The sequence below is a fragment of the Ovis canadensis genome, chromosome 24 (assembly GCF_042477335.2).
Source record: "Ovis canadensis isolate MfBH-ARS-UI-01 breed Bighorn chromosome 24, ARS-UI_OviCan_v2, whole genome shotgun sequence".
NCBI classification, from domain to species: Eukaryota; Metazoa; Chordata; class Mammalia; order Artiodactyla; family Bovidae; genus Ovis; species Ovis canadensis.
In genome coordinates, this window is record NC_091268.1 from 41,275,696 (window position 1) to 41,301,639 (window position 25,944).

General features: G+C 52.9%; 3 protein-coding genes and 1 long non-coding RNA gene across 15 annotated transcripts; 2 read left to right on the top strand and 2 right to left on the bottom strand.

Moving 5' to 3' along the window:
• Nucleotides 1-14,680, bottom strand: CLN3 (CLN3 lysosomal/endosomal transmembrane protein, battenin). 12 transcript variants are annotated; one of them, XM_069570833.1, is made up of 18 exons: nt 14,222-14,675; nt 12,935-13,341; nt 12,075-12,270; nt 11,798-11,889; nt 11,561-11,639; nt 9,898-9,994; nt 8,651-8,722; nt 8,179-8,258; nt 7,992-8,077; nt 7,047-7,119; nt 6,818-6,961; nt 5,770-5,882; nt 4,440-4,486; nt 4,292-4,360; nt 4,142-4,197; nt 3,914-4,007; nt 488-628; nt 1-380 (listed from the first exon to the last, which is right to left on the bottom strand). In XM_069570833.1, the coding sequence occupies exons 4-18, from the start codon at nt 11,841-11,843 to the stop codon at nt 261-263; spliced, it is 1,317 nt and encodes a 438-aa protein (XP_069426934.1). In that variant the 5' UTR covers nt 11,844-11,889; nt 12,075-12,270; nt 12,935-13,341; nt 14,222-14,675; the 3' UTR covers nt 1-260. The 12 variants fall into 12 exon arrangements, with proteins under 12 accessions (XP_069426934.1, XP_069426943.1, XP_069426940.1 ...); XM_069570842.1 differs by having other exon boundaries at nt 9,898-10,366; nt 14,222-14,554; XM_069570839.1 differs by lacking the exon at nt 14,222-14,675 and adding an exon at nt 13,636-13,708 and having other exon boundaries at nt 12,172-12,270.
• Nucleotides 13,751-18,205, top strand: APOBR (apolipoprotein B receptor). The gene is made up of 4 exons (XM_069570831.1): nt 13,751-13,854; nt 14,195-16,870; nt 16,962-17,224; nt 17,316-18,205. The coding sequence occupies exons 1-4, from the start codon at nt 13,798-13,800 to the stop codon at nt 17,383-17,385; spliced, it is 3,066 nt and encodes a 1,021-aa protein (XP_069426932.1). The 5' UTR covers nt 13,751-13,797; the 3' UTR covers nt 17,386-18,205.
• Nucleotides 18,086-23,728, bottom strand: IL27 (interleukin 27). Its single transcript, XM_069570845.1, has 5 exons — nt 23,460-23,728; nt 20,957-21,129; nt 20,774-20,872; nt 19,596-19,754; nt 18,086-18,608 (listed from the first exon to the last, which is right to left on the bottom strand). The coding sequence occupies exons 1-5, from the start codon at nt 23,488-23,490 to the stop codon at nt 18,342-18,344; spliced, it is 729 nt and encodes a 242-aa protein (XP_069426946.1). The 5' UTR covers nt 23,491-23,728; the 3' UTR covers nt 18,086-18,341.
• Nucleotides 23,595-25,742, top strand: LOC138429380 (uncharacterized). Its single transcript, XR_011252785.1, has 2 exons — nt 23,595-23,900; nt 24,618-25,742. It is a non-coding gene; the product is annotated as an uncharacterized lncRNA (long non-coding RNA).
• The last annotated feature ends 202 nt before the right edge of the window (nt 25,743-25,944 follow it).

A 25,944-nucleotide genomic window follows, 5' to 3' on the forward strand; every position in this document is an offset into this window, starting at 1 on the left:
TCAATTGATAAAATAGGCATTTATTCCGACAGCCTAATGGCAAGAAATTTCCCGAAACCAGCTTGGTAGTGGTAGAAAAACTGCTGCCCCTCCATCCAAGGGGAATGGGGCCTCAGCACTTTTCTACACTCCAGCCATATAGGGAAGGCTGGGGATAGATCTCATAGATGGGATCTGGGTAGGGATGGGGTCAGTTCAACCTGCCCACCTATCAGTAGAGTCCCAGGTCAGCGTGTCCTATGTCCCGAGGAGTCAGAATGTCAGGTGAGTTGGCAGAGGAAGTCATGCAGAGGCAGGGCCAGGAGCCCTGAAAGTGAGATCCCCAAGGTGTCGGAGATACAGGCAGTTGCCATGGCAAATTCCCGGTGCTCATCGCTGGTCTGGGGAGGGTGGGGAGCAAAGGTGAGGCTTCAGTCCTCAACACCCCTGCTTGGGACTTTTCCCAGAGAGGCCACCCACCCACAGCCCTCGCCCAGCTGGTGCTGACCTCTAGGGCAATGTTGTGAAAGGTGTTCACGTAGGCCGCACCCCCTAGGAGCCCCTCAAACACAATGATCAGGAAGATGAGGTAGATGCTCGGCAGGAAGCTCAGCCACACGTCCACCAGCAGGAACGCCAGGTTGAGGCACTGTGGGTGTAGGGAGAGGGGAGGGGTGAACCGAGGACCAGAGGAGGGCAAGAAGGGAGGTGCTGTCCTGTGATGAAAGTGAGGGCTGACAGGCGGGGACCAAATTCCAACACCCAGCTGGCCTACCGGACCCTGGGATCTGGGGGAGGCCTCCCTACCGCTTCCCAGCAGCCTGGACCCTAGGGGTCTCCTCCCCTCCTCCCCGTGCCCGTGTCTCTCCCACCATCTGGGATGCTAGCCTGCAGTCCCCTACTTGGACTCTCCTAGTCACCACTGTTCACGGCTCAGCTTGGATCAAGGCCACTCTCACTCTCATGATTTCATTCCTTCTCCCAAAGGCTCCCTGAGTGGAGAGGTCTCCCCTCCCCTTGATTTTACCAACCAGATGCTAAGTGAGACCAGAGGCTCTCAACTAGGCATGACTCTGCTGCCTATGGGACATGCGGCAACATCCAGAGATGTCCCTGGTTGTTACACCTGGGGAGGAAGGGTGCTACGGGCATGGAGTAGGCAGAGGCCAGGGATGCTGCTCAACATCCTGTGGCTCCCAGAGCAGCCTAACAACAAAGAATCATCCAGGCCCAAAATGCCAATAAAGCTGAGATTGAGAAACCGGGGCTTGGATGTTTGGCTTGCTGACCCCACTCAAGGGTGTAGGTCCCTTCCTAGTGTCCTAGTCCTTCAAGGCATCCTACTGACCCAGTGGGACATAAGTTTGCCTCCCCAGTCTGTAGGCCACCCCAGTGGTTCACATGCTTAATGTATTGGGTTGGCCAAAAAGTTCATTCGAGGTTTTCCCCATGATGGCATGGGAAAACCCAAACAAACTTTTTGGCCAAGCCAATACATACAGATCACCTGTGGGTCTTGTTACCTACACAGGCCTTGCCCTCAGAGGTTCTAATTCAGGAAGCCAGAGGTGGGCTCAGGGATCTGCATCTAAAAGAGCATACCCTAGTAATACCAAGGTCATCCCAGAAAGACTATAGACACATTCACCTGGCTCATTAGGGGCAGATGCTTTCTGTAATGGAATCAAACAATTATACGCCGCTAATTCTATGAAGTGGCCTTGCTTAAATTATAGCGAAAATCATAAGTGACCCATTTCAGTGGCATCTAATGAAGATTCCTGAGTTAAGAACTGATACAATTTGGAACTTGGCAAGTACAAAGCCCTGGGCTGGCAGTAGTTTAAATAAATAAGGAAGAAACTGAGAGGATATTTGCATGCAGTTGACTTAACATTAAAGTATAATCTATTCTAATGCTGTACCTTGTTATCATAGAAATGAGTTAAAATTATTAAAAAGGGCAAAGGACTTTCCTCTAAGTTCAGCAGCTCAGTAGTGTCCAACTCTTTGAAACCCCATGGACTGCAGCACACCAGGCTTCCGTATCCATCACCAACTCCCAAAGCCTACTCGATCTCATGTCCATCGCATCAGTGATGCCATCCAACCATCTCATCCTGTCTTCTCCTTCTCCTCCAGCCTTCAATCTTTCCCAGCATCAGGGTCTTTTCCAGTGAATCAGTTATTCGCATCAGGTGACCAAAGCTTTGGAGTTTCAGCTTCAGCATCAATCCTTCCAACGAATATTCAGGACTGATTTCCTCTAGGATGGACTCATTGGATCTCCTTGCAGTTCAAGGGACTCTCAAGAGTCTTCTCCAACACCACAGTTCAAAAGCATCAACTCTTTAGTGCTCAGCTTTCTTTATAGTGGGCTTCCCTGGTAGCTCAGACGGTAAAGCGTCTGCCTGCAATGTGGGAGACCTGGGTTCGATTCCTGGGAAGATCCCCTGGAGAAGGAAATGGCAATCCACTCCAGCACTCTTGCCTGGAAAATCCCATGGATGGAGGAGCCTGATAGGCTACAGTCCATGGGGTCGCAAAGAGTCGGACACGACTGAGCGACTTCACTTTCACTTTTCTTTATAGTCCAACTCTCACATCCATAAATGACTACTGGAAAAACCATAACTTTGACTAGATGGACCTTTGTGAGATTTATTTTAAAGGTCACCTTTTTATATGCCCTTCTGGGTTTCCCTGGTGGCTCAGACAGTAAAGAGTCTGCCTGCGGAGACCCAGGTTCAATCCCTAGGTAGGGAAGATCTCCTGGAGAAGGAAATGGCAACCCACTCCAGTATCCTTGCCTGGAAAATTCCATGGACGGAAGAGTCTGGCAGGCTACAGTCCATGGGGTCTCAAAGAGTCAGACACGACTGAGCAACTTCACTTTCTTTCTTTCTTTCTGTTCCCAAGAGCATGATCCAAAGGGATATTAAAATAATTTGGAGGTTGCCAACCACTTGTTTCGGGCTTCCCTGATGGCTCAGTGGTAAAGAATCCGTCTGCCAAGCAGGAGATGTGGATTTAATCACTGGGTTTTGGAAGATCCCCTGGAGAAGGAAATGGCAACTCGCTCCAGTACTCTTGCCTGGAAAAAAAATCCCCTGGACAGAGCAAACTGGCAGGCTACAGACCACGGGATTGCAAACAGTTGGACATGACTGAGTGGCTGAGCACACAATAAGGACTTATTTTTGTTTGACCAAGAACTCTGACATTTAGAAACAAATAAAAAGATATGACTGGTTAAAATCATGTTTTCTTCTATAAAAAAAAGTTGAAGGTTTATTAGTTACCTTCAGTGGCTTTAATTGCATGACAACCAAACATGATTGCTGGTTATGTAAAACTCCTTTCATTAAAATTGTTGTACAGAAAGGTGTTTTTGCTCATTTAAAGCTTAATCACTTACTTGACCTTTGCCATGAATTTGCTCACCAGTCTTGAGATAAATAACCTGCTTTACTCACAAAGTCACTGTTTCTATGTAGTTAACCACCCAGGATAAAAGAACAGGACATTTTCTGATTGTTAGAAACATTCTTTGAAAGTCTGTCTCTTTGCATGAGGCTTGGGTAAATAGTCACCTAACTGATTAAGACATGATACACACTCTCCTTCTTTCATGCTTCACATTTCCATTTCTTACAACCATGCCCAGTTTACAGATGAGGAAACTGAGGTTCAAGATTAGTTCAGAGACCTGCCCTAAATCACACAGCTACTGAGTATAGAAGCTGGGATATGCACCGGGGCTTGCTGAGCACCTGAGGCCATGCATCTTACGCCGACCCCTGCTGGCTTCCATTCCCCATGATTAAAACATGATGCGATGTGATCAATAACCCCTGCTGAGGGAAGGAAATGATGGACCCTGGGGAAGCTGGGAGCCAAGGGAGGAAGAAAGTGAGGGCCAGGGGCTCAGTACCTGCAGCAAGGCCAGGACCCATGTGTGGCGGATGGGACAGCAGCGGAGGGAGGAGCGGGAGGCAAAGACACCGGCCTGGTACAGCATCTGGTACCTTTGATGAGGCGCAGAGAAGGAGGAAGCCCCTCTGGTGCCTCCTCGGCAGGGCAGCCCCTCCCAACCCCAGTCATCATCAAGGGGCGCCCCCAGCCCCCTGCCGGTCCTGCCACACACCCCAACTCTTCTCACCAGCGGTACTGCTCAGCATGAGTCAGGAACGTGTTCCGGAAGAAGAGGAGTTCAAACTGCAGCAAAGAGCAGACAGAGGAGATGGACAAGGCCATGTGGGTCCCCACCTCCATCATCGTTCCCACACCCCTCCTGGCAGCCCTCACTCACAAGTCCCTGGTTGATGAAATACTCAGCAAAGTAAACCAGCACCAAGGGGACGATGTAGTGCAACAGGCCCTGGAAAGTCAGGAGACGTGAGCGGGAGGCGGGTGATGAACGCTGGCCGCGGGGGACATGCCACAGCTATCGTCTGTACCTTAAACACGGTCCACCTTTCCTGAAGGGAGAGGGGTGAGCCAGAGCCTGCAGGGCAGCAGGGAGAGAAGGGCAGGTGAGGTCAGCACCTTGACTCAGAAAAAGGGGTGCTGGTGTGCAGGAATCAACCAGCCAATACTACAATGTGAATGCACACAGGCCACTGGACTGTACAATTCAATATGGTTAAATGGGCCAACTTCATGGTATGGGTATTACCATGATTAAAAAAAAAAAGTAACCAGATAAAAGACTTTTTCATGACTCCTGTATAGCCTTTTTTTTTTTTTTTTTGCCACATGATTCAGCATGTGGGATCTTAATTCCCTGACCAGGGACTGAACCTGTGCCCCTTGCACTGGAAAGCAGAGTCTTAACCACTGGACCATCAGGGAGGTCCCTGTATAGCTTACAGCTTGATGGTGGTATACAGGGCCCTGCCCCAGCCACACTGGGCCCCTCTTTCTGTTACTTTGAACACCCAAGCTCATTTCCACCACAGGGCCTTAACACTTGCTGGTCCCTCAGCCTGGAACCTATTCACGCCAATGTACACAGAACTGACTCCTTGTCTTTCATATTTCAGCCCAATGAGATGTTCTCAAAAAGCCTTCGATGGGCACCTTCTCTAAGTAGAACCCCTCTCCTTTCCACCATGTCATTTCCGAGCACATCACTCTGTCATGCTCTTCTAATACTTATCAACAACATGTGAAAATGAGTTTCTGACCTGGTTGTTTGTTTACAAATGATACAACACGTAGTATTTGATAGTTTTTTTTTTTTGCCATACTGCACAGCATATGGAAACTTAGTTCCCTGACTAGGGACTGAATCCATGCCCCTTGCATTGGAAGCGCAGAGTCTGAACCACTGGACTGCCAAGGAAGTCCCAAAGATGAGTGTTTCTTGAAGAGATGAATGCGATTGCTGCTGCTGCTGCTAAGTCGCTTCAGTCGTGTCCGACTCTGTGCGACCCCATAGACGGCAGCCCACCAGGCTCCCCCGTCCCTGGGATTCTCCAGGCAAGAACACTGGAGTGGGTTGCCATTTCCTTCTCCAATGCATGAAAGTGAAAAGTGAAAGTGAAGTCGCTCGGTCATGTCCGACTCTTCTCGACCCCATGGACTGCAGCCTACCAGGCTCCTCCATCCACGGGAGTTTCCAGGCAAGAGTACTGGAGTGGGCTGCCATTTCCTTCTCCGATGAATGTGATTGGCTCGCACCAAAACTGACATGCCCATCCACGTCCCCTCCAAATTCCCCACAGAAAGACTGAAACCCAGAGAGAGAAAGTGACCACCGCTCTGAGGAGCTCCTGAGTTTCCTACCTGGCTTCGACTCTGAGGCCTCATTGTTGATCAGGGGCTGCCGAGCTGCTGTGTCTGAATCCTCTTCCCCTCTGGGATCCTGCGGCCCAGGAGATGTGAGCAACAAGAAATAGCTAGAAATGGACAGAATGAAGGAAGATTGAAGAGCCTCTGTTGGGCTGTAAAGGCTGCCCCCTCCCAGGATAGCCCCCATCATTCCTCCTCTCCTCCAAGACACCTCAAACCCGGCCAGAGAGCCTCCAACTGTGCAAAAATGCTTCTTCCTCTGGAGCTGAAATGTATATCCTTGTTGTTTCTAATCCACAGGCCCTCGTTTTGACTCTCTGCTCACAACAAGCCTGTCAGTTCTGCCTTCTTGTTATTTTCCTAATAATCACTCTTGTTTAGTCACTAAGTCGTCTCAGACTCTGTGACACCATGGACTGCAGCCTGCCAGGCTCCTCTGTCCATGGGATTTCTCAGGCAAGGATACTGGAGTGGGTTGCCATTTCCTTCTCCAGGGGATCTTCCCCACCCAGGGATCGAACCTGAGTTTCCTGCATTGGCAGGTGGATTCTTTAGCACTGAGCCACCAGGGAAGTCCCAATAATCGCTCCAGCTTCCATTTATGATGTGCTCATCCTGTACTCTGGATGAGCACTTCAGAACTTCCCAAAGTTCGGTCACTTATGTTTTGCCTTCATGATATTCGCCATGTCCATATCCCTCCTGTATATCATATTTTTTACTATTTCCCTTTCAATTGATTCCCTTTTTCTACATGGCCTGGTCCTAAGCAATCTTCTGTGAAATCACAGGTTTGATTGACCAATGAAAATGTTTTCCTAACACACATGGAAACACACACAAAATGAACAGAATCCACCTATGGGAAAACTGAGGGTCAGAGACGTAAAGCAACTTGTCCCATGTAACACAGCTAACAAGGAGCAGGCTCCAGAATCCAAACCCAGGCCTGTCAGAGATGCCACATCCTCTCACTTGGCTGTAGGGATCTGAAGATCAGCATCACAGTCAAGTTCTCGCTCCTTGAATCCCGGCTGCTTACCTGGCCAGCAGCAGGGTGGGGATGCCCAGCATGGACAGCAGGGTGTGCTGGGGAGAGAGGCCAGCCTGGGTGAGGCCCAGGTAAGACAGCGCCCCTAGCAGCCCTGCTCCCCCAGTACCTGAGGACCAGCAGGAGATCACGGCCCTGAGAAGGAGAACACAGTAGCACTAGGCAGGACCAAAGCCAGCAGTGGGACCCCCGCCCCCCACTCCCCTCTCTGCCTGCTTACCTGGGGTAGAAGGCAGTGAGCGAGAGGAAGGTGACTTCCCCCAGACCTGAAGAGATGCTAGCCAAGACCACACCTGGGGGGGGGGGGCAAGCATGGCAGTGGCTACAGCCAGCCTTTCCCCAACAGCCCCGATCCCCTAAGCAGGTGTGGCCGCAGCCTCCTCTGCATCCACACGGAGGGGCTGAAAAGACATCTCCTGGGACTTCCCTGGTGATCCAGTGGTTAAGAATCTGCCTTCCAGTGTAGGGGATGTGAGTTCAATCCCTGGTCGGGGACCTAACATCCCACATGATGCTGTGCAACTAACTTCATGCTCCGCAACAAGAGAACATTGAGCCACAGCTAGAGAAGACCTCACATGCCGCAAACTAGAGAAAGCCCTCTTGCTGCAAGGAAGACCCAACGCAGCCAACAATCAAATAAATAAAAACAGCTCCCTTAGACAGGCTGGGCTCCAGATGTGAAGTGGAACCAAGCCCCTTGCTTGTACGTCCCCTCATAGGGAATGGCACCCTCCACCCACCCAGCTATCAAACCACGAGCAAGAACTCATTCTTTTTGTTTGTTTTGGCTGGGTGCGCAGCTTGCAGGATCTTAGTTCCCCAACCAGTTTTCCAACCTGGGCCACAGCAATGAAAGCGCTGAGTCCTAACCACTGGACCACCAGGAAATTCCCAAGAATTCCCTGTCCTTGATGCCTCCTCCACCTCCATCACAAACTCTTGGTGACTGCTCATCTTGATTTCCACCTATTCAGTCCATTTTCTCCCATCTCCCCTACCTATCCTTCCCTATTGACCTCATCTCCCATCTCCTACCATGACAGTCTTAGCAGGTGTCTGAGGGTTACAAAAAATGATTTCTCTCCTCTGGGAAGTTGGGGAAACTACCCTGTCTGTTGTGGATCCTTTGAACCCCCCACTTGACATAAAACCTCCCACTCACCACACAGGCTGATCATCACCGAATGAGAAAAGGCAACTAGGAGGAAGCTTCCTGCAGCACAGATCCCACTGGTGAGCACCCGGGGGCTGAAGGGAGGTGGGAGATGGGGATGGTCAGCTCCCCAGCCCTCCCCGCCTCCCCACTCACAGACCCCATCTGCCTTTCCTCCCACCACCCACACCCAGACCTGTAGGGCAGCAGATGAAGGCCAAGAGGAGCCAGCAATTTGATGATGAGGGTGGGAAGGATGTCAGCCAGAAGCACCGCCTGGGATCAGAGAATCAAATGAGACCCCAGACCTTCCCAGGGACAAGCCTCCCAACCCAGTGGCCAGGGAAAGACAGAAACCCGATTAGATGGGCTACAAACACAGGTTCTGATATCACACAGGTCTGGATCCCAGTCCCAGCTCTGCCACTCCTGAGCTATGTGTTCAGTATTCACATTCTCTGAGTTTCAGTTTATTTAGAAAATGGAGATAATTATAGAGCCTAATTCACAGGACTGTTATATGGATTCAATAAGCTAACTCCTGCTGCACACAGGAAGTGCTCAGTAGATGACAGCCTTAATGATTAGAATCATGGGTGCTGGGTTCTAAGTGGGTGGGATCTATGGACCCAGAAGAAGGGGAAGGGAAGGAGCAGATGGGTACTCACTGCTGTGGAGACAGGGTTGCAGTCAAATCGAGATGAGCTATTGTGGGAGGTGGGCGTTGGGTCTGGGTCCACCTGATGAGAGAGAAGAAAGTTTTTCACCCAGGGAGGCAGGAGGGCAGACAAACAAGGCCTGGTTCCATTCCCAGCTCTGCTCTGACTTGGAAGGATGTCCTTGGGTCAGCCCTGGCCTCTTGAGACCTCACTTTCTCTATGGGCACAATGGGGAGGGGGTTTCCACGGGAGTCTCAAATTAACGGTCGACATGCCAAAGAGGGCCCTGTAAACAGACTTTATTTGGGTAACACACTTGGGAACTTTCATTTTAAAAACCTAGGTTTCCAGAAAAATTTGCTCTTGGACCAAATTCCCTGTTGGACCTGCAAGGTGGTAGCTGCTCCTCCTAGGCCTGCCTCCTCCAGCTCATGATAGACAAGAAGTTCTCAACCAAAGGTGATTATACCCTCCAGGGAACATTTGGCCATGTCTGGAGACATTCTTGGTTGTCACCAACTGGAGGGTGAGGGACATTCTATTAGTGTCCAGTGGGTAGAGGCCGGAGATGCTGTTAAACATTGTATGATGCATAGGAAAATCACCCAACAAAAAATTATCCAGCCCCAAATGTCAACAATAATGCTGGGGTTAAAAAACCATGCTTTAGACCATAGTTCCATCCAGCCAACATTTGAGTTTGCAATTGGTTTGCAAGAACCAATTGATTCTTTTCTAAAAAAAGCTTTAAATTTTATCCATTTTTGGCTGTGCTGGGTCTTCATTGTTGCAGTCTTTTCTCTAGTTGTGGCAAGTGGGGGCTACTCTCTAGTTGCAGTGGACAGGCTTCTCACTGTGGTAGCCCCTCTGTTGCAGAGCAGGGGCTCTAGGGCACTCAGGATTCAGGAGTGGCAGCCCACAGGCTCCATAGTTGCGGTTCCTGGGCTCCAGAGCACAGGCTCAATAGCTGTCGCCCATGGGCTTATTTGCTCTGCGGCATGTGGGATCTTCTCAGATCAGGGATTGAACCCTTGTCTCCTGCACTGGCAGGCAGATTCTTTACCACAGAGCCACCAGGGAAGCCCATACCAATTGATTCTTAAAGGCCCTTACTGCTCTGAGGTCTGGAAACTTTAGCCATCTTGCCCCACCCCTTAGTCACCCCATTCCACGAGTGTTTCAAGTGGGTCTCGGCCCAAGGTGAGTCCCTCCTCTTCCCACAGCGACTGGTGGTGGTGGTAGAGAGGGTCACTTACATGGCTCTGATTCCCAGCTGTTCTCTGGTGACTAAGGATGTCGTGGGCAGCGCTGAGCATCACCACGTAAGAGAAGTTGTTGCAGAGGCCCAAGAGCCTGGAGTGAGCAGGACAGATTCCCCCCACCCCCAGTTTTATTGAGATGCAAGTGACAAAAGGGAATAGATCATAACTTATATTTAGCACTACAATCTATCCACCGTCCCAGCACCACACCTCCCACTTTCCCATGCCTTCTTTTTCCTCTGTCTTCAGACCACATCCCCATGGGGTGGGAGGGTTCAAAATACAGGCCTCGAGATGACAAATTTAGGTTCACATCTAATCTCCAAGACCTCTCCCAGGAAGAGAAGGAAGTCATCCTTGATGATTCTCTCCTCCAAGCTCCCACCATGACTCAGTCCCTGGGGCATTTCTCATCCACGGATCCACTGTCTCCAACTGTGGTACAGTAGAGAGATCCTGGGGCCTTGAAACCCAAAGGACTATGTTCAGGTCCCATGTCTGCCACTTCCACTTGAGCGGCCTGAGTTGAGTCACGTGTAAAATGGGGATACAAATTTCCCTGCTAACTATCTTACAGAGTGATGTAGAGATCAAAACAAGATAACACCTTTTATGATCTATGAAGGATCTTGTTCACTTACTCTCATCTCCCACAGCTGCTGTCAGTGATGGGTAGGGAACAGGGCACAGCAATAGAATTTCATGTGTCCTTTTCACAAGCCTACGAAGTGGTACTGCTGCTTCTCCCATTTTACTGCTGAGAAACTGAGGCTCAGAGAGAGAAGCCTCACTTCCAACCCAATCTGCTACCCAAGTCCTTGATGCTTGTTGCTGTTGTTGTAAACACCACCAAGTCATGTCCGACTCTTTGCGACACCATGGACTGTAGCCCGCTTGGCTTCTCTGTCCATGGGATTTTCCAGGTAAGGATACTGGGGTGGGTTGCCATTTCCTTCTCCAGGGGATCTTCCCAACCCAGGGATTGAACCTGATTCTCCTGCTTGCCAGGTGGATTCTGTACTGCTGAGCCACCAGGGAAGCTCCCTTGATGTTTAAATTAGTGCTAAAATTATTTCCCAAGCCTCAGTGTTTGAATGATTTCAGGAGGTAGACAGATGACTTTTTAAAGTTAGTGATGTATTTACTCAAAAATGCATTAAGAAAATACTGGCTTTCCATTCAGAATAGTGACTTACAGTTTTCTTTTTAAAAATACAAGTATTTACAAATTTAAAGGCTGAGTTCATTGCAGTAAAAACAAGAAGAAAATAACCCTCCAGGTGATATGCGGAACGGACCAAAAGGTGAAAGTGAATGAGTGAAATGTGGAAAATTTACAGTGGACCTCAGGGCAAAAAAAAAAAAAACTTCCCTGGTGGCTCAGTGGTAAAGAATCTGCCTGCCAAGGCAGGAAATGTCGCTTCCATCCCTCGGTGGGAAAGATCCCCTGGAAAAGCAAATGGCAAATCACTCCAGCATTCTTGCTGGAAAATCCTGCTGGCAAAGGAGCCTGCCTGGCAGGTTACAATTCACTGGGTTGCAAAAGAATCTCGACTTAGCGACCAAAACAACAAACAATAAAAATATTTTGTGAATTCAGCTCCTTTTCTGAAACTCAACTCTTCCCACCCGCTTTTTACTTATTCAGGCCACTCACCAGAAGCCCACCGCGTTCTTCCAATGGGCGCCCTGACTGTCTTGCAGCGGAGGCCGAGGTGCCGGGTCTGTCTCCTCCCCTGAAAGGGGGAGAAAAAAAGGGCATGACCCCCACCCCAGTCTCAGGTGCACGATGGTCCCACGGATATTCTCCCGGGGCCGACCAGCGCCCGAGCCTGTCAGGTACGTCGCGAGGACAGAGGAAGTCAATCCCGTGAGGGTCGGCGGCTATACTCACCCTCGGAATCCGAAAGGCGCCGCGGCGAGCCCGCACAGCCTCCCATGGCATCAAGTTCTGGTAAAGTTGGCTCCAATGGGACGGATGAGGGTCTGAGACAGGTAAGAGGGATCAACGCCCCATTGCCGTCCCAGCTCCGAGTCCTCCGCTGCATTCACGCCCGGCGAGCCGCGACCCTAACCCGAGGCTCCATCTCCCGCCCTCGCACGCCCTACCACCCCCGGTTGTCGGACTCTGCCCCCGTCCTCTCTAAAGCAGGGGGCCCTGCAGCCTGTACCTTTAAGAGCAGCTGAACATTTCGCACCCGCACCCTTAAACAGACAGTCACGTGACCGCACCGGTGGCTCCCTCATCACGTGCTTCAAGGTCCTCACCACTTCCGGGTCTTCTCTCTGCCTTCGTTTTAGACCTTCCCAACTCCGAGGCGTAGGAGAGATAGAGGCTGGGAGAACCCGGGAACCACCGGTTTAAAACTGGTGTGGATAGGATAAGCAACAAGAGCCATGATGTTAGGTAGCAGCGCCCAAGGCCTTGAACGTCGTGCCAGCACTAGTCATGGCTACCAACGGCTTCAGCTTCTCTCACGGCCTGCAACTGCCAGAGACAAATATGGCCACACAGCTACCCAAGACTTTCTGGCTGACAACAAAGGCAGCCGCATCACATTCTTATTCCTATCTGTTGCCTTTAGATTGCTTTAGAAACTGTAAGTAAAGATAGCACCCACCTAATAAGATGTCATGAATTATCTCTTGGCAGTATCCAAGAGTTAAGAGAACTCTTTTCTTAATTTATGTTAGAACCAAGGTAGTTCAACCCTAGTTTTGCAGATGAGAAAACAAAAAAGGAAAGTTACTGATGATTGTACAACATCAGACCTAAAGGTGACTTTAGAAACTCGGCATTAAGAAATAGAGCACCAGGGACAGGGTTGGTGGCTCAGCTGGCTGCAGATTCCTGCCTGCATTAAGGGTGATTAGACCAAATGATTCTAAGGCTGGAGATTCTGAGTCTGCGATCTCATCTAGTTCCTCTCATTGAAAATTTGGAAAGTGAGGCTCCGGGAGGGAGTAGAGGAAGAGGTGTAGATTAAAGTCATTTCACGTAGTCCCAAATAAGGAGCAATTATTCTCTTACCTTCCTCTAGGTGGTAAAGCAGCATCCTGTGTTTTCTTCATCACGTCCTTCCCCTGCTAATCTCTCTTGTGGGCTTCCAACAGTCAGTGCCCACCTCTCCCAGCTCTTCCTCCCCACCAGGCCTTCAGACTTGCTGTTTGAAAGGTACCCCCTATGGTATGCTTCCCAGATCACTCAACCAATGAAAAACAGGATCCTACTACCCATACTGGGCTCTAGAAATTCAGCAACATGTCATACATGGCCTCCTCCTTCAAGGAACTCAAAGGAAGGTGGGAGGTAGACGTGAATAACCACAGTACAAAGTGTAGCCAAGTTTCGTTTTGCAAGAATGACTACAGATGAGCAAATGGGCATTGGAGCCACCAATCCAGCTCTTTCTTCCTCTTGGGGAAGCATTAATGACCCTGAAATGAGAAACCAGAGCTCTTACCAGCCCCCTGCTCACTCCTACTCTTTGTCCCCAGGCAAAACAGGAACCACAAACCCCAGCTTCCTCTCACAGAGAGGCTGTGGCTTTGAGGGGAGACGGAAATGGCCGAGGTGTAAATACAAGACCTGAGTCACTTGAGCTGCAGTTGCCCCAAACTGCCTCAGCAGACCCCAATTCTGAGATCTCCAGCTCCCACTTTTCCCTTTTGGTCTTCCTCCCTTACCCTCTAGTTCCAAATGCACATCCAAGTCCCTTATGTGATAGATACCTATTTTCCAACCTGTGCTGGAAGCAGCTGTGGGCAGGGCTTGGGGTGGGGATACGTCAGGAAGAGACAGGGGAAGAGGAAGTGTCTTGGGTAGTCGGGAAGACTGGTTCAGTGGGTGGGGACAGTCATTATCAGTTTTCTGGACACACAGAGACAGACAGGATGGATTTCCTCCGGCTACATCTCCCTGGGCTGCATCAGGCCTTGAGGGGGGCACTGGTGAGAGGGGCATAGAGATGCTGGAGACTTTCACCCTGCTCTCTAGGGCCTCACCTTCCTTTCTCCCTTTGAGTCTCTCCTCAAACCCAGATTCCTTCCCCAGGATCACGCAGCCTGTTTGCCCAATCTTCTCTGGATTTCAATCCCCCAACCCCCACAAACACATCCACAGACCTCTCATTTGGGCCCTTTCCTACTCCTTCTGCAGGTCCTGTCCTCCTCCTTCCCCCAGATCCTAGAACTCCTCTTTCTTATCCTGAGTTCCTCTGGTCCAGGGCCCCCAGGGAAAGGGCTGGGCCTCCCCTTAATGCCTTTTGTCTCCCTCTCTCTTTTTCCCTAGGAGTCTCTCAGCACTTTTGTTTCCTACCTTATAGGAGATGAAGTCCCCACTGTAGAGAGGAAGGAGGCATGTGCAGCTGAGGAACCGAGGGAGGTGGCTGCAGGAAGGCCCCTGGGGAAGGTGGAAGAGGAAGCCCAGGAGGCCCTGGAGGATCTTGGAGGCAGTCAAAGCAAGGAGAATGGAGGGCTGAGACAGCCTGGAGAGACTGGAAGATGCTGGGAGGAAAGCTCAGCTACAGAACAGACCTGGGGTGGGGGAGAAGGCAGCTCCCATGGGTCTCAAGCTGAGAGGCAGGACACTGAGGACTGGGAGGCAGCCAAAGCCATCAGATGCCAGGATTCAGGTATCCCCTTGGAGACCAGAAAGAAGTCTGAGGCAGGGTCTGAGGTTGGTCAAGATAGGAGGAGCCAAGCTCTGGAGAGCCAGGAGCATGATGAGCAGGAAGTGAAGAGAGAGGAGACACCGAGAACACGGGAATGGGAGGAGGAAGAGGTCAGGGCCGCAGAGCCAGTGGTGGTGGGAGGGGTGGAGTCAGAGTGGGCCTGGCACAAGGAGCCTGAGGGGAAGGCCGGTGCTGATGGGCACAAGGTGGCAGGGGGTGGCAAGGAGTCAGAGCAGGTCGTAAGTGAGGCAGCCGCAGCGGAGATCCAGGGCCCTGGGGCCAAAGGGGCTGGGAGGGAAGAAGAGGTGACAATGGTCAGGTGTGGCCGAAGCACAAGGGCACAGGGGACCCAGGAGCCAGGGGCAGAATCTGAGGATGGGGAAGCCTTGGGCAAGGAGGCTGACCTCCCAGGAGTCGAGGAGACAGAATATGGGGCAGTTCCAGGAGAAAGGATCCCAGAGGGTACTGGGAGAGTCTGGGCCCTAGAGGAGACCTCTAAGAGAGACCAGGAGGAGGAGGTGGATGAGAATAGAGAGACCGAAGCAAGCCTGTTCCCTGAACAGACCCAGGTCCTAGGAACCGGGAGAGTGGAAGAAGAAGCCAAAGGCCAGGCGGCAGGGAGGGAGGCTGAGGAAGATCTGAGGTCAGTGGGGGAGGTAAGGGAGGGCTTTGAGGGCCAAGCAGATCAGGCTGAGGAAGAGGCCGTGGGGAGGCAAGACTCAGAGGTCAAGGCTGGTCAAGCCAGTCTCCAGGAGGTAGTACAAACAGATGAGGCTGAGGAGCAGAGGAAGGAGAGTTGCTTGGCCGCAGAGGCTGAGCTGCCCCAGAACAAAGTAGCCAATGAGGCTAAAGGGGATGTTGACTTAGAGGCAACCCCAGAGGCCAGGCCCCAGCAGTTCAATGGGGGGAGCGGGGAGGAAGAGACTCAGACCGGGGATGAAGCATTGGAGGGGGAGTGGGGTGGCCTTGAGCACAAAGTCACTGAAGGCCAAGAACCTGAGCTGATGGGAGGCCTCCAGACCACAACAGAGCAACTCGAGGAAGGGCCAGTGGGTAAAGAAGAGCTCTGGAGCATTCTAGCCCCAGGCAGAGAGGAGACAAGGAGGAGCCAGCAGGAATGTCCCAGGCACGTGGGGCATGTGAAGCCTAACAGCTCTGTGGCCGAAGCCTGGGAAAACAGAAGAAAGGATGTGGAGAGAGATGATGCCCAGGAGGAAAAAGGAGATGCTGAAGAGGGGGAGGAGGAGGCTACAAGAGGCCAGGCATCGGTGGTGGAGGCTGCAGGAGGCCGAGAGTTGGCACGGCCAGCGATCCCAGAGGCAGGTGGGGAGTGGATGAAAGCAAAGGAAGCCTGGCATGGAGCAGAGGAGGGGGAGGCCCCGGGAGCAGAGGACCAGGAGCAGGGCAGAAGGCTTGGGGCAGAAGCAGGGACCAGCCAGTTCCTGGGAGAGTTGGACACCAGAGAAACCCAGGAGGAGGAGGTAGAGGCCGCTGGGCCCTGCGGGGAGGACAGAGCCTCCAGGAGAGGCTGGAGGCTGGAGGCAGAGGCTATGAGCCCCCAGAGCAGCGAGGGCCTGGAGGCAGATTCTTTGGCTGTCCAGATGGTGGAGGATAAGGTAGCTTTGGAAGGAGGGGCCCTTGGGCCTGGGGAAGGGCCCGAAAGAGAGGCTGGGGATGCCTTTGGGAGAGGCTGGGATTCGGAAGGGAGAGAGGAAGCTCACAGAGGTGAGGAGCTGGTGGAGGCTGCAGAGGGAGAGAAGAGAGGGGGGCAGGAGTTTGGCCTGGAGGGCTCAGCCGAGGAGGAGGTGCCTGGCCGAGGTAGCCAAGCAGAGGCTCCTGAGGCTGCCCTGGAGAGTGAGCCAGAGGGAGAGCCAGTGGTTCTAGGGGAATCAGCAGGGGCAGAAGGAATCTGTGGGGTGGATGATTTTCCCTTGGGCTCGCAGGTGCTGAGGGCAGAGGACCTCCTGGGAGGGCAGGCACTGTGGGAAGGAGAGGCTGGGGCATGGCGATCGAGGGAGCAGGGGCAGAGGGGTGAGGCACAGCGTGGGAACCAGCACCCTGAGGAGGGAAAAACACAAAGGCCCCTTGACATGGAGGATGCTGGGGTGACTGGAGGCCAAAAAGCAGAGGCCGCGGAGACTGATCCAGAAGGCCTGGAGGGTGTCCAAGGCCTGGAGGGTGTCCAAGGCCAGGAGGACCAGTCGACCAATGAGGACCCTGTGGAGGCTGGGCCTGGACCACAAGGGGAGGCTGACGGGAGCCCTGGACAGGATGCTCACAGCAAGTGGGGTGAGGTGAGCGCTCTGGGTAGGGTCCAGGGCGGGACAGAGCAAAATCTCAAAGCTGTAGCCGGCCCCGTGGTACCCTGTCCCCTCTTCCCTATAGGCCCTGCTCCCTGGGTCCCGCCTGGACGTCTCTGTCTCGAGGAGCCGAGTATTCCTGTCCCGCAGCTCCTCACAGCGCCGCTCCCGGCCCTCCTTCCGACGGACCCCGGTCCCTGAGCCACCCGAGGGGTCTCCCAGCCCTCCACCTGAGGAGGAGCCATCAGCCCCAGAGCAGAGAATCCAGCCAGAGCAGCCACCGGAGCCAACGCCCCCCAGGCCTGAAGGGACTCCACTGCCGGCCAGGAGAAGTCCCTTGGGACAGGGGTGAGCACAGGGTGGGGTGACCCGGCCGGCCTGGGGAAGAGGCTGACAGCACCTGAAGGCCAGCTCCCCATGGCCTGTCTTCCATCTGCAGGTTTGGCCTGGCACACCCAGGCATGATGCAAGAACTGCGAGCCCGGCTGGGCCAGCCAAAGCCCCAGTGACTGGGATTTAAGGCCCCGGGAGCCAGGCGCCAAGCAAGGCTTGCTGGGACGGCTGGGTTGAACCCTGCTCAGCCTGACTCCCCCTGTCGCATTGGGCACGTCCTTTTCAAACCCCCGGGCCTGCGTGTGTCACCGTGGAGCAGACAGAACCGGTTGCCAGTGAGAACTGTGAACTTAAGGAGTCTGCCTCTCCAGTGTGGCTGATGGACCCCTGCCCTGCTGGGGTTGCCTCTCTCTGAGGGCCTGCCTTGCCTGCCTCCTAAATCTATCTCAGCTGCTCGGATGACCGAGTGAAGACTGAGACAGTTCTCCCCACAGCCTTCCCTCTTGGACAGCACCCACTCTTTGCTCTCCCCAACCTTGTCCCTGACCAGGCCCTCGGCACTGTGGAAGAGGAACACAAACCTCTGAGGTTGAAGCCAGCTTGGAGGAAAGGGTCAGGAGGGACTGTGGAGCTCCATTTGCAATCAAAGGAAAGCATGCCCGCTGCCTGGAACTTCCAGAATGGAAGCTGAGTCCAGGAACTCTGCTGGTTACTATGGCAACCACCAGCTGAACAAACCAGAGTGGGAGAAGGTGGGCCAGAAACCCTCAAAATGGAGGAGCAGAGAGGAGTCCAGGGTGGCTAAAAGCTGCAGCCTCTGCGCCAGGGCCCCTCGGTGTCAGGCACCCCTTCTCTGGAAAGAAACCAAGGCAGAGAGAGGGTGGGAGTGCTTTATTAGACAGCATGGTGGCCTAGTCTGAGGATGACTAGCAGGCCCCCAAAACAATAAATAAACCTTCATTTTTCTAAACAATAAATAAATATCTAAGAAATAAATATCTGACAAGGACTGGAGGGGCCTTAAGTTATTGGGTAGGGTTTGGGATGGGGTCGTTCGTGCCTTGTCTAAGGCAAATGAGCTGGAGGCTGTCTGATGGCCCAGACTCCAGTCCTCAAGTCCTAATGGGTTCAGCTAAGAGGTCACTCCTTCAGGGCTGGAGCTGGGCGTAGGGAACCCCAAGGCCTGGACTGAGTTCCCGGCCCGGGAGAGCAGCAGCAAGTCCCGCACGGTCCGAGACAAGACAAGTTCCAAGGAGTGTAGCAACCGGTAAGTGTAGAGAAACCGGGACCAGGATACCTGGGCAGATATCTGCAAGGGGGTGCCCAGAGCCCCTGGGAGCAGTCCTTTTTCCACCTCATTCTCATGCTCTTCAGGAAGGTTGAATCCTGCAGCCAGCACCTGCAAGGAGAGGCCCAGGGGGTCAGAGAATGGCCAGCCTGGGACCCCAAGTGAAACCTTATCTCTTTCTGTGCCCCATGGTATAGAGTGACATCAGAGACCACAAGGTTAAGATTTCCCTGGACAACCCCTACTTCACATCTTCCATGATGTCATGGTTTCATGTGAACTGCCTGATTCTTTTTTTGGTTCAAAAAAAAAAAAAAATTGGAAGTCACAAGGCAAGATGGTGCTCACAGAGCAGGCTGTCACTCACCCAGGATTACCCTGGGGATTGGGGGTTCTGGAAGTTCCTCTCTTTCTCTCTCTCTTTTTTTCCTTTTGGTTGTGGTTCAGGGTTTAAGGATGTTCCCGGACCAGGGATTGAACTTGGTCCCCAGGAATGAAAGTCTGGAGTCCTGAGAGGTTTAGTAGGAGTCTCATTAGGCCACCAGGGAACTGGAAGCTCCTCTCTCAAGAGTCATCTTAGGATCAGAAATGGGCATAAAGGTGATCTGGTTAGTTTTTATGCTGTCTTCCTTTTCTATTATTTTATTAAGGATAAAATTCCTATTTCCCTTTGAAATGTTCAAGAAAATCTGGTGATGTCAGAGGAAGAGAGAGAAGGGAACCTAATTGGCTGCAGGACCTGCTGATGCTAGGTGCTGTCCTAGCTTCTCTCATTTAAGACCAAGACCCCAACAGAAGGCAAAGATTCAGGGAGCAGAGCCAGGACCTCGTTTACCTACACACACACACACACACACACACACACACACACACACACACCAGGACCTCGTTTACCTACACACACACACACACACACACACACACACAGCATCTCCTTCCAGACACCCTATGTCTGGGCAGGGTGTGTCTGGGAGTGTTTTAAAAGGGAGCCAATGAAAAATACAAGAAAAAAGTACCAAAAAAAAAAAAAAAGAGCCAGTGAGCCTTAGTTGTGTGTGTTGGTCTCTGGGGGTGGAGGAGGGTGGATGGACACCCTACCTGGAAGTGGAGATGCTGCTGCAAATCTCGGAGATCCAACCTCGTGGCCTGCAGTTGCATCCTCTCCGAACTGGTCCAGAACTCCTGTCTCCCCAGCCCTCCCAACAGGGTATGGAAGGGACGAAGTGTCAGGGAGAGGAAGCAGAGTCGTTCTGGGTCCTGTGGCAGGGGAGGGAAGGCATCAGGAAAGGCCTGTAGGCCAAGGATCCACTTGCAACCCGTCTGATCTCTCTCTGGGTCCCATCCCCAACACAACTCCAGTCTCCATCCATTCCATCACCAAATCTATTCTAGGTAGAGCTTTTTTTTTGGCCACACCATGCATGCAGGATCTTAGTTCCCCAATCAGGGAGTGAACCTACACCCCCTGCAGTGCAAGCATGGAGTCATAACCACTGGACCACCAGGGAAGTCCCTCCATGTCTATTCTCATCCTTAACCCCAACTCCATCCGTACTTCTTTCTTGTACTCATCACCATTCCTATCTCCACAGTCTCTGATCTCTATCCTATCTCCTTTGCCAACCTCATTTTCAGTCTTATGCCCAGACTCATCTCTAACCCGTAACCGCATCTCCAGCCTCCTGTCAGTCTCTACCCGCAGCCCCATTCCATTCCCTCTCTACCATCCCATCCCAGCTCCATCTCCTCATTGTTTTTATTCTGTCTCCATCTTCTTTCCCATCCTTATTCCCATTCTTATTCCATCTCATCCCATTCTTATCTTATTCCATGTGTCCAGCCTCACTGTCACCGTGTCTCCATCCCATCTCCAGCTCTACCCACCCCCATTCCAGTCCCAGCATCACCAGCAATCCTCACTCCTTCTCTGTCCCCCACTTCATTTTCACTCATCTCCGACCTCTTCCCTTTCCTAACCTCTCACCATTCTCACTCCTCATACCAACTGCATGCCTCCTCCCTACTAATCTCTATCTCCAATCCCATTCTATTCCCGTCCCGGCCTCTGTCCTTGCTCAGCTTCATTCTTACCTTCTTCCTAATGCCTTCTTTATTCCAGCGTCATCTTTATACTCAATGACTTATCCAGCCTCATCCAGGCGCTCTGCTTCAATTTATCCCCAAACCCAGCTTCAATTCAGTGGGCTTTATCTCCATGGACCCAGACCAGCCTTACTGCCAGTTTGCCTGCCCCACCCCGCCAGTCCGCCACTCACAGAGAGGCCACGCCAGGCCTGGAAGGTCGTGGAAACGTTGGGGAGCTGCTCTCCCAAGGGCAAGAGGTCGAGGTTCACTCCTGGCAGGTGAGATTTAGCCTATGGGACAAGATCTCTAAGTGGGGGCTCAAGGGGGTTAGGGATCTTCCCATCCCCAGAGCCAGCTGCATTAGGGAAACTCACAAAGTGATGAGCCTGGACCCGAACCGCAGAGAGCAACTTCTTGGCGAGATGCAGGCTGACCTTGAACTCCCTCTGCAGCTCCTGCAGGCTCAGGGGGGGCCTCCCTGGGGGCCTCGGGAATCCCCAGACACCAGCTCGAGCCAGAAGCAAGAAGAGCAGCAAAAGGCTGAGCCCTGGAGAGATGGGGGAGGGGAGTGGACAAGATGAGGGGCATGCTGGGGGAGAACCTGGGGCAAGCTGGGGGAGAACTTGGGCGAAGGAAGGAAGGGACCATGCCTTTTCTGAGCCTGTGCTACAGGCACGCACTATGTGTCATCCCACTGACCCCTCAAAACCACTAATGAGCTATTGAGACACCATATGGCATCTCTTATGGGCTTCCCATGTGGCGCAAGTGGTAAGAACCGCCTGCCAGTGCAGGAGACATGAGAGACTCGCATTCATTCCCTGGGTTGGGAAGATCCCCTGGAGGAGGGCATGGCAACCCACTCCAGTATTTCTGCCTGCAGAATCCCACGGACAGAGGAGCCTGATGGGCTGAAGCCCATAGCGTCGCACAGAGTCAGACACAACTGAAGTGACTTGGCATGCATGCACGCACGCATGCCTCTCTGTACAATGAAAGGAAAATGCCCCTTCCCCAGGAACACACAGCCTGGCGCAGAGTGCCCACTTTTGAAGCAAATCTCGGGCTGCATCTGGATCGCCACTAACTCCCTTGGCCAAGTGTCTTCCTCAGTGCACAAACTGCACAAGGGTGTGAGGCAGGCTGGGTGCTATTATTCTCCCTATTTTGCGGATGGGGAAAGTGAGGCTCAGGGAGGGTGACCTGCCACAGGGTGAGTGGACCAGGACTGGCACCCAGATTGGCCCAAATGCAGAGCCTGAGTGCTCCCTCCAGGGACCTCAGAGGAAGGCCACCACCTCCACCACAGTGGGCACAGTCTATTCTGCAAATGATTCCCCAGGCTTAGCCAGGTGGCTTGGATGGCCTGAACCAGAACCCCAGGGGAAGGCTGGTGATACTGAAGGCTCTATCCCAGAGAGTCAGAAGGACAGATGGGTCCAGCCTCCCTCAAGGCAGGTAGATCACTCTGCAGTGTGGGAGAATCAGGGGTCCCAGGAGAGGGAGGAGGGCCTGGAATGGGAGGCAGCAGCCCTGTTTCTCAATTGGGTTCTTCCCTTGGGCAAGCCACCTCTGATCTCTATGCCTTGGGCTCCCATCTGTAAAATGGAGGATCAGATGGGCTGATCTCTGCAAGTGCCTCCCGCCCTGCATTTCCTGGAAAGAAGGAAGAGGGGCAGTGGGGCTGGAGCTCTGGGAAGAGGGCAGTTTCTTCTTCAGGGAGAGGAAATCTAGCAATCCCTAGGCAGTTGCACAACTCTACTCGAAACCCAAAGCAAAACTGCTTACTAAGTCGAAGTCTATTCTTGACTCCCTCTTCTCTCCCTGCCTCTTTCCTATCTGTTCTCTATCTCCAAACCCTGAGCTCTGCTCCTTGAAATGTCGTCTCAGTAAAGACTAAGGGGAACTTCTGGGTGCTTCCACTACCCCCCTGGACTTCCAGAGATGGTGGGTCTTGTCTCTAATCTCCAGCATTCAGGCTCCGTGGCTTGGGGGCCACTCTGACACCCTGGAGACTTAAGACAGAGTGAGGTCCTTTCTAGTTCCATATATTGCCCACCCAGAACTGAGCTGTGCCATTTCCTGCTGACCCCCCGTTTTTGCTTGGACTCTGGAGCCCCCAGACCCTTCCCTTGGCTTCTCCTTCCCCTCTGCAGCCAATCCTGGGGGTTTGGACCTGGTCTTTGAGGGTTCTGTCCCCATCTTCCAGCCCTTGGTCTGTACCCTGACCCTGCCATTGGCTCCTCTGCCTGTAGCTCTGGTTCCACCTCTGAGTCCTTCAATCACCCACTGGAGCTTAAGCTACCTTCCAAGCTTCAAACTCCACACCCTTGACCCAGTAAGGCTGCTGACTCCTTGGCCCCCAGTCCCCTGCTCCTTCTGTCCTTCCTCTAGCCAGCCCCAGTTCTCAGCCAAGCTGACTGAGCAGGGGCTCATTCATCCCAAATAAATGCTTAGTTTATCTGCCTGGCCCTGATCCTGGTCAAACTGCCTGCCCAGTTTTCCCCGTTCATGCCAGTCAGGTCTTCCCATCCTCAGCCCAGCTCTCACCAAATATCCTCCCTTCTACTCCTGTCCCCTCATTCATGCTAGCCAACCTGCCCCACCCTCTGCCCAGCCCCAGCCTCTGCCTCAGCCCTTCTCCCCAAGTTATTCCTATCTCATTCCCATCCTTCAGCCAGCTGTGTCCTATATCCGTGTGTGTGTGTGTGTGTGTGTGTGTGTGTGTGTGACTTGCTCAGCCTCTTTCCTTAGTCTTGGCCACATTGTAGCCCCTCAGCCTTTGGCCCCCATCCACAGTGGTCATGTTCACCCCTCCTCTGCCCAGTCTCAGCCAAACCCCCACCCCTCTGCCCCCAACCCTGGCCTCAAACTCACGCCAGCCAAGGTCGCCTGCCGTCTGGCCCATGGTGGGGCCCAGCCTCCTTGGACAGCCATCTCCCAGGCAGGGGGAGTCTTATACTGGGGGCTGCGCCCAGTTTCACTTTCCATCCCGCTTCTACTTTCGGCTTTGTGTTCACCGAGTCTTCCCTCATCACCACCCCTTGCTAAAATGAGGAAATGTAATTTCCCTTCCCAGAGAGGGTGGGAGGTGCAGTGAGGGTGGCGGGAAGCTGGGGTTTCGGTCAATCTCAGCTCCTGACTCCCTGCTGCACTCTACAGTCCAGCCATCCCCTTACTTCCCCACTCTTGGGTGAGCCGCCCCACTCTGCTTGCTAGTAGGTCCCAGAGACTCCAGCCCCTCTCCTGTTTCTCTTCTTTGTCACCATCATCCCAGTGCCATCACAGTCCATTGTCCTTCCAAAGATGGATGGCCAGGTAAGGGGATTGCCCATTAGAGGGGACTTGGGGTTTTGAGTCATCCTTATGCTCTGCTGGTTTACCAGATGGCTGAGGGAGGGAGTGCCAGAGAGGTCAGGGTTCAGTGGGTGGCCGGGATGGGGCTTTGTGTGAGGCGGTAGGGTCTCAGTCTGGGCAGAGTCAAGCTTTCAGTCTGTAGTCAGGGTCAGGGTGGGATGAGAACAGGTTCATTCAGGGCCAAGCTCAGACCTCAGCCAGGATCAGATCTAGGATTTGCACTCAGGGCTTGGTCTAGAGCCAGACTCGAAACTTCATCTGGGGTCAACACCCTGGCTCTGCCTGTGTTTGGGGTCAGAGCTATCAATGATGGGGGGGCCCTGTGTGGAACCGGGCCAAGTTAAGAGCTCAGTGGATGAGCAGAGTCAGGGCTCAGCCCATGCCCAGGTTGGGGTTCTGTGAGGTCAGGATCAGGGCTCGGCCAGGTCCCCACATTGCTCTGGTGTTTCTGCTCTGTAGATGGTTGTCAGGGCTGGTTACAGATCTCCCTTCCAGCGCTGCCCTGCCCTCAGGCCCACCCTGGATTTCCCATCTTCAAGGAGAAGATGGGGTTTCTTGGTCTTCCCCCAAGCCCACTGCTGCCACTTTCCTTTTAGGACCCATGGGGTTTCCCTGCTGAGCCCTGGGGGTGTTACAGAAACCAAAGGGGCTTCCCCTTCCTATACCCTGCCTCCCCAGCTGTGCCCATGCGCAGGGCCACCAGGGACCAACTCCCAGGGAAGTATCAGCACTGGCCAAGGAACCATGCAGAAGGGCACTGGAGAAGGAAAAGGAAGAGTGGCTGGCACCTGCCTATCCCGGACCAGTTTCCTTTGCAGCGCCCCCCAGTGGTGGCAGCCCGTTCCCCCACATCCCAGGCAACTGATACTCCTCCCTGTCGGGTCCCATCCATCCTGAGACTGATGCTGACAAGGCCCTGGCTGGTCTTCCTCACATCCCCGAGCCCTGCTGTTGTCCTGGAGGCATGGACACTCTGCCCCTTCCCCAACCACAGCCACTCCTGACTCTTTGCCATCACCCAGAGCCGCTTTACCTTTCAAACCTCGAACCCCACCTTCTACTCTCTGACCACAACCTCCTGACCTTCCCAGCCGTCTCAGTGTTCCCTGGAACCTCCCGGCCTTTGCTGCTTCTCAATCTGGCTACGGCTGACTCCTCCAGCCTCACATCTCCCTCCAGCCCTCGTCTTGCTCCACCAATTGCTTCTTTGCCTTTGCACAGGCGGGTCTCTCAGCCTAGAATGCCCTCACTGCCTTCTCTGGAGTTCCCTTTCCCCAGCCTTTTCTGTACCCAGACCCCTCAGCATGGGCTTTCTTCCCTGAATGGCTCATCCCTTCCTGCCATGAATCTTGCCTCCAGCGGACATCTCACATTTCTTTGTCTTGCCCACTCTATCCACACTCATACCTCTCTAGTCATACTGGCCTCCTCCTGGCTCTTAGAACATCCTGCCTCAGGACCTTTGCACTTGCTGTTCTGCTTCATGTGTGCAAAGCTCACTCCCTCCTTACTACTGTGCACAAATGTCTCCTTCACAAATAAGATCTTCACTGACTACCCTGAGAAAAGGTGACCCTGCCCCTGGAACTCTCTATTCCCTTCCCTGTACTATTTTTCTGCATAGCACTTTAGATATCAAGTGTTTTTAGATATTGAACATTTTCTCTCTCTCTCTCTTTTTTTCGTTCTGTCTCCAGGCACTAGAATATGGGTTCCACAAGGATGGGAATTTTTGCCTGTTTTATGCACTGATGCATCCTCAGTAGCTAACAAGAGCATGTTCTCAATAAATCATTGAACCAATCTGTCTTCTCCCAACAAGTGTCTAATCCAGGTTTTGCTGATGGCTGGTGAGCTGTAAACTGCCAAGATGAAACAGAAAGTTTGGGACCAGCAAAGCCCTGAGGTCTCACAACCAGCTTTCTCCCAGTTTGGCCAAGGTTTCAGCCAGGTGCTGAGTGGGTAAGGAAGCACCCGGGCTGCTGAGCACTAGCCCTAGGAGAGA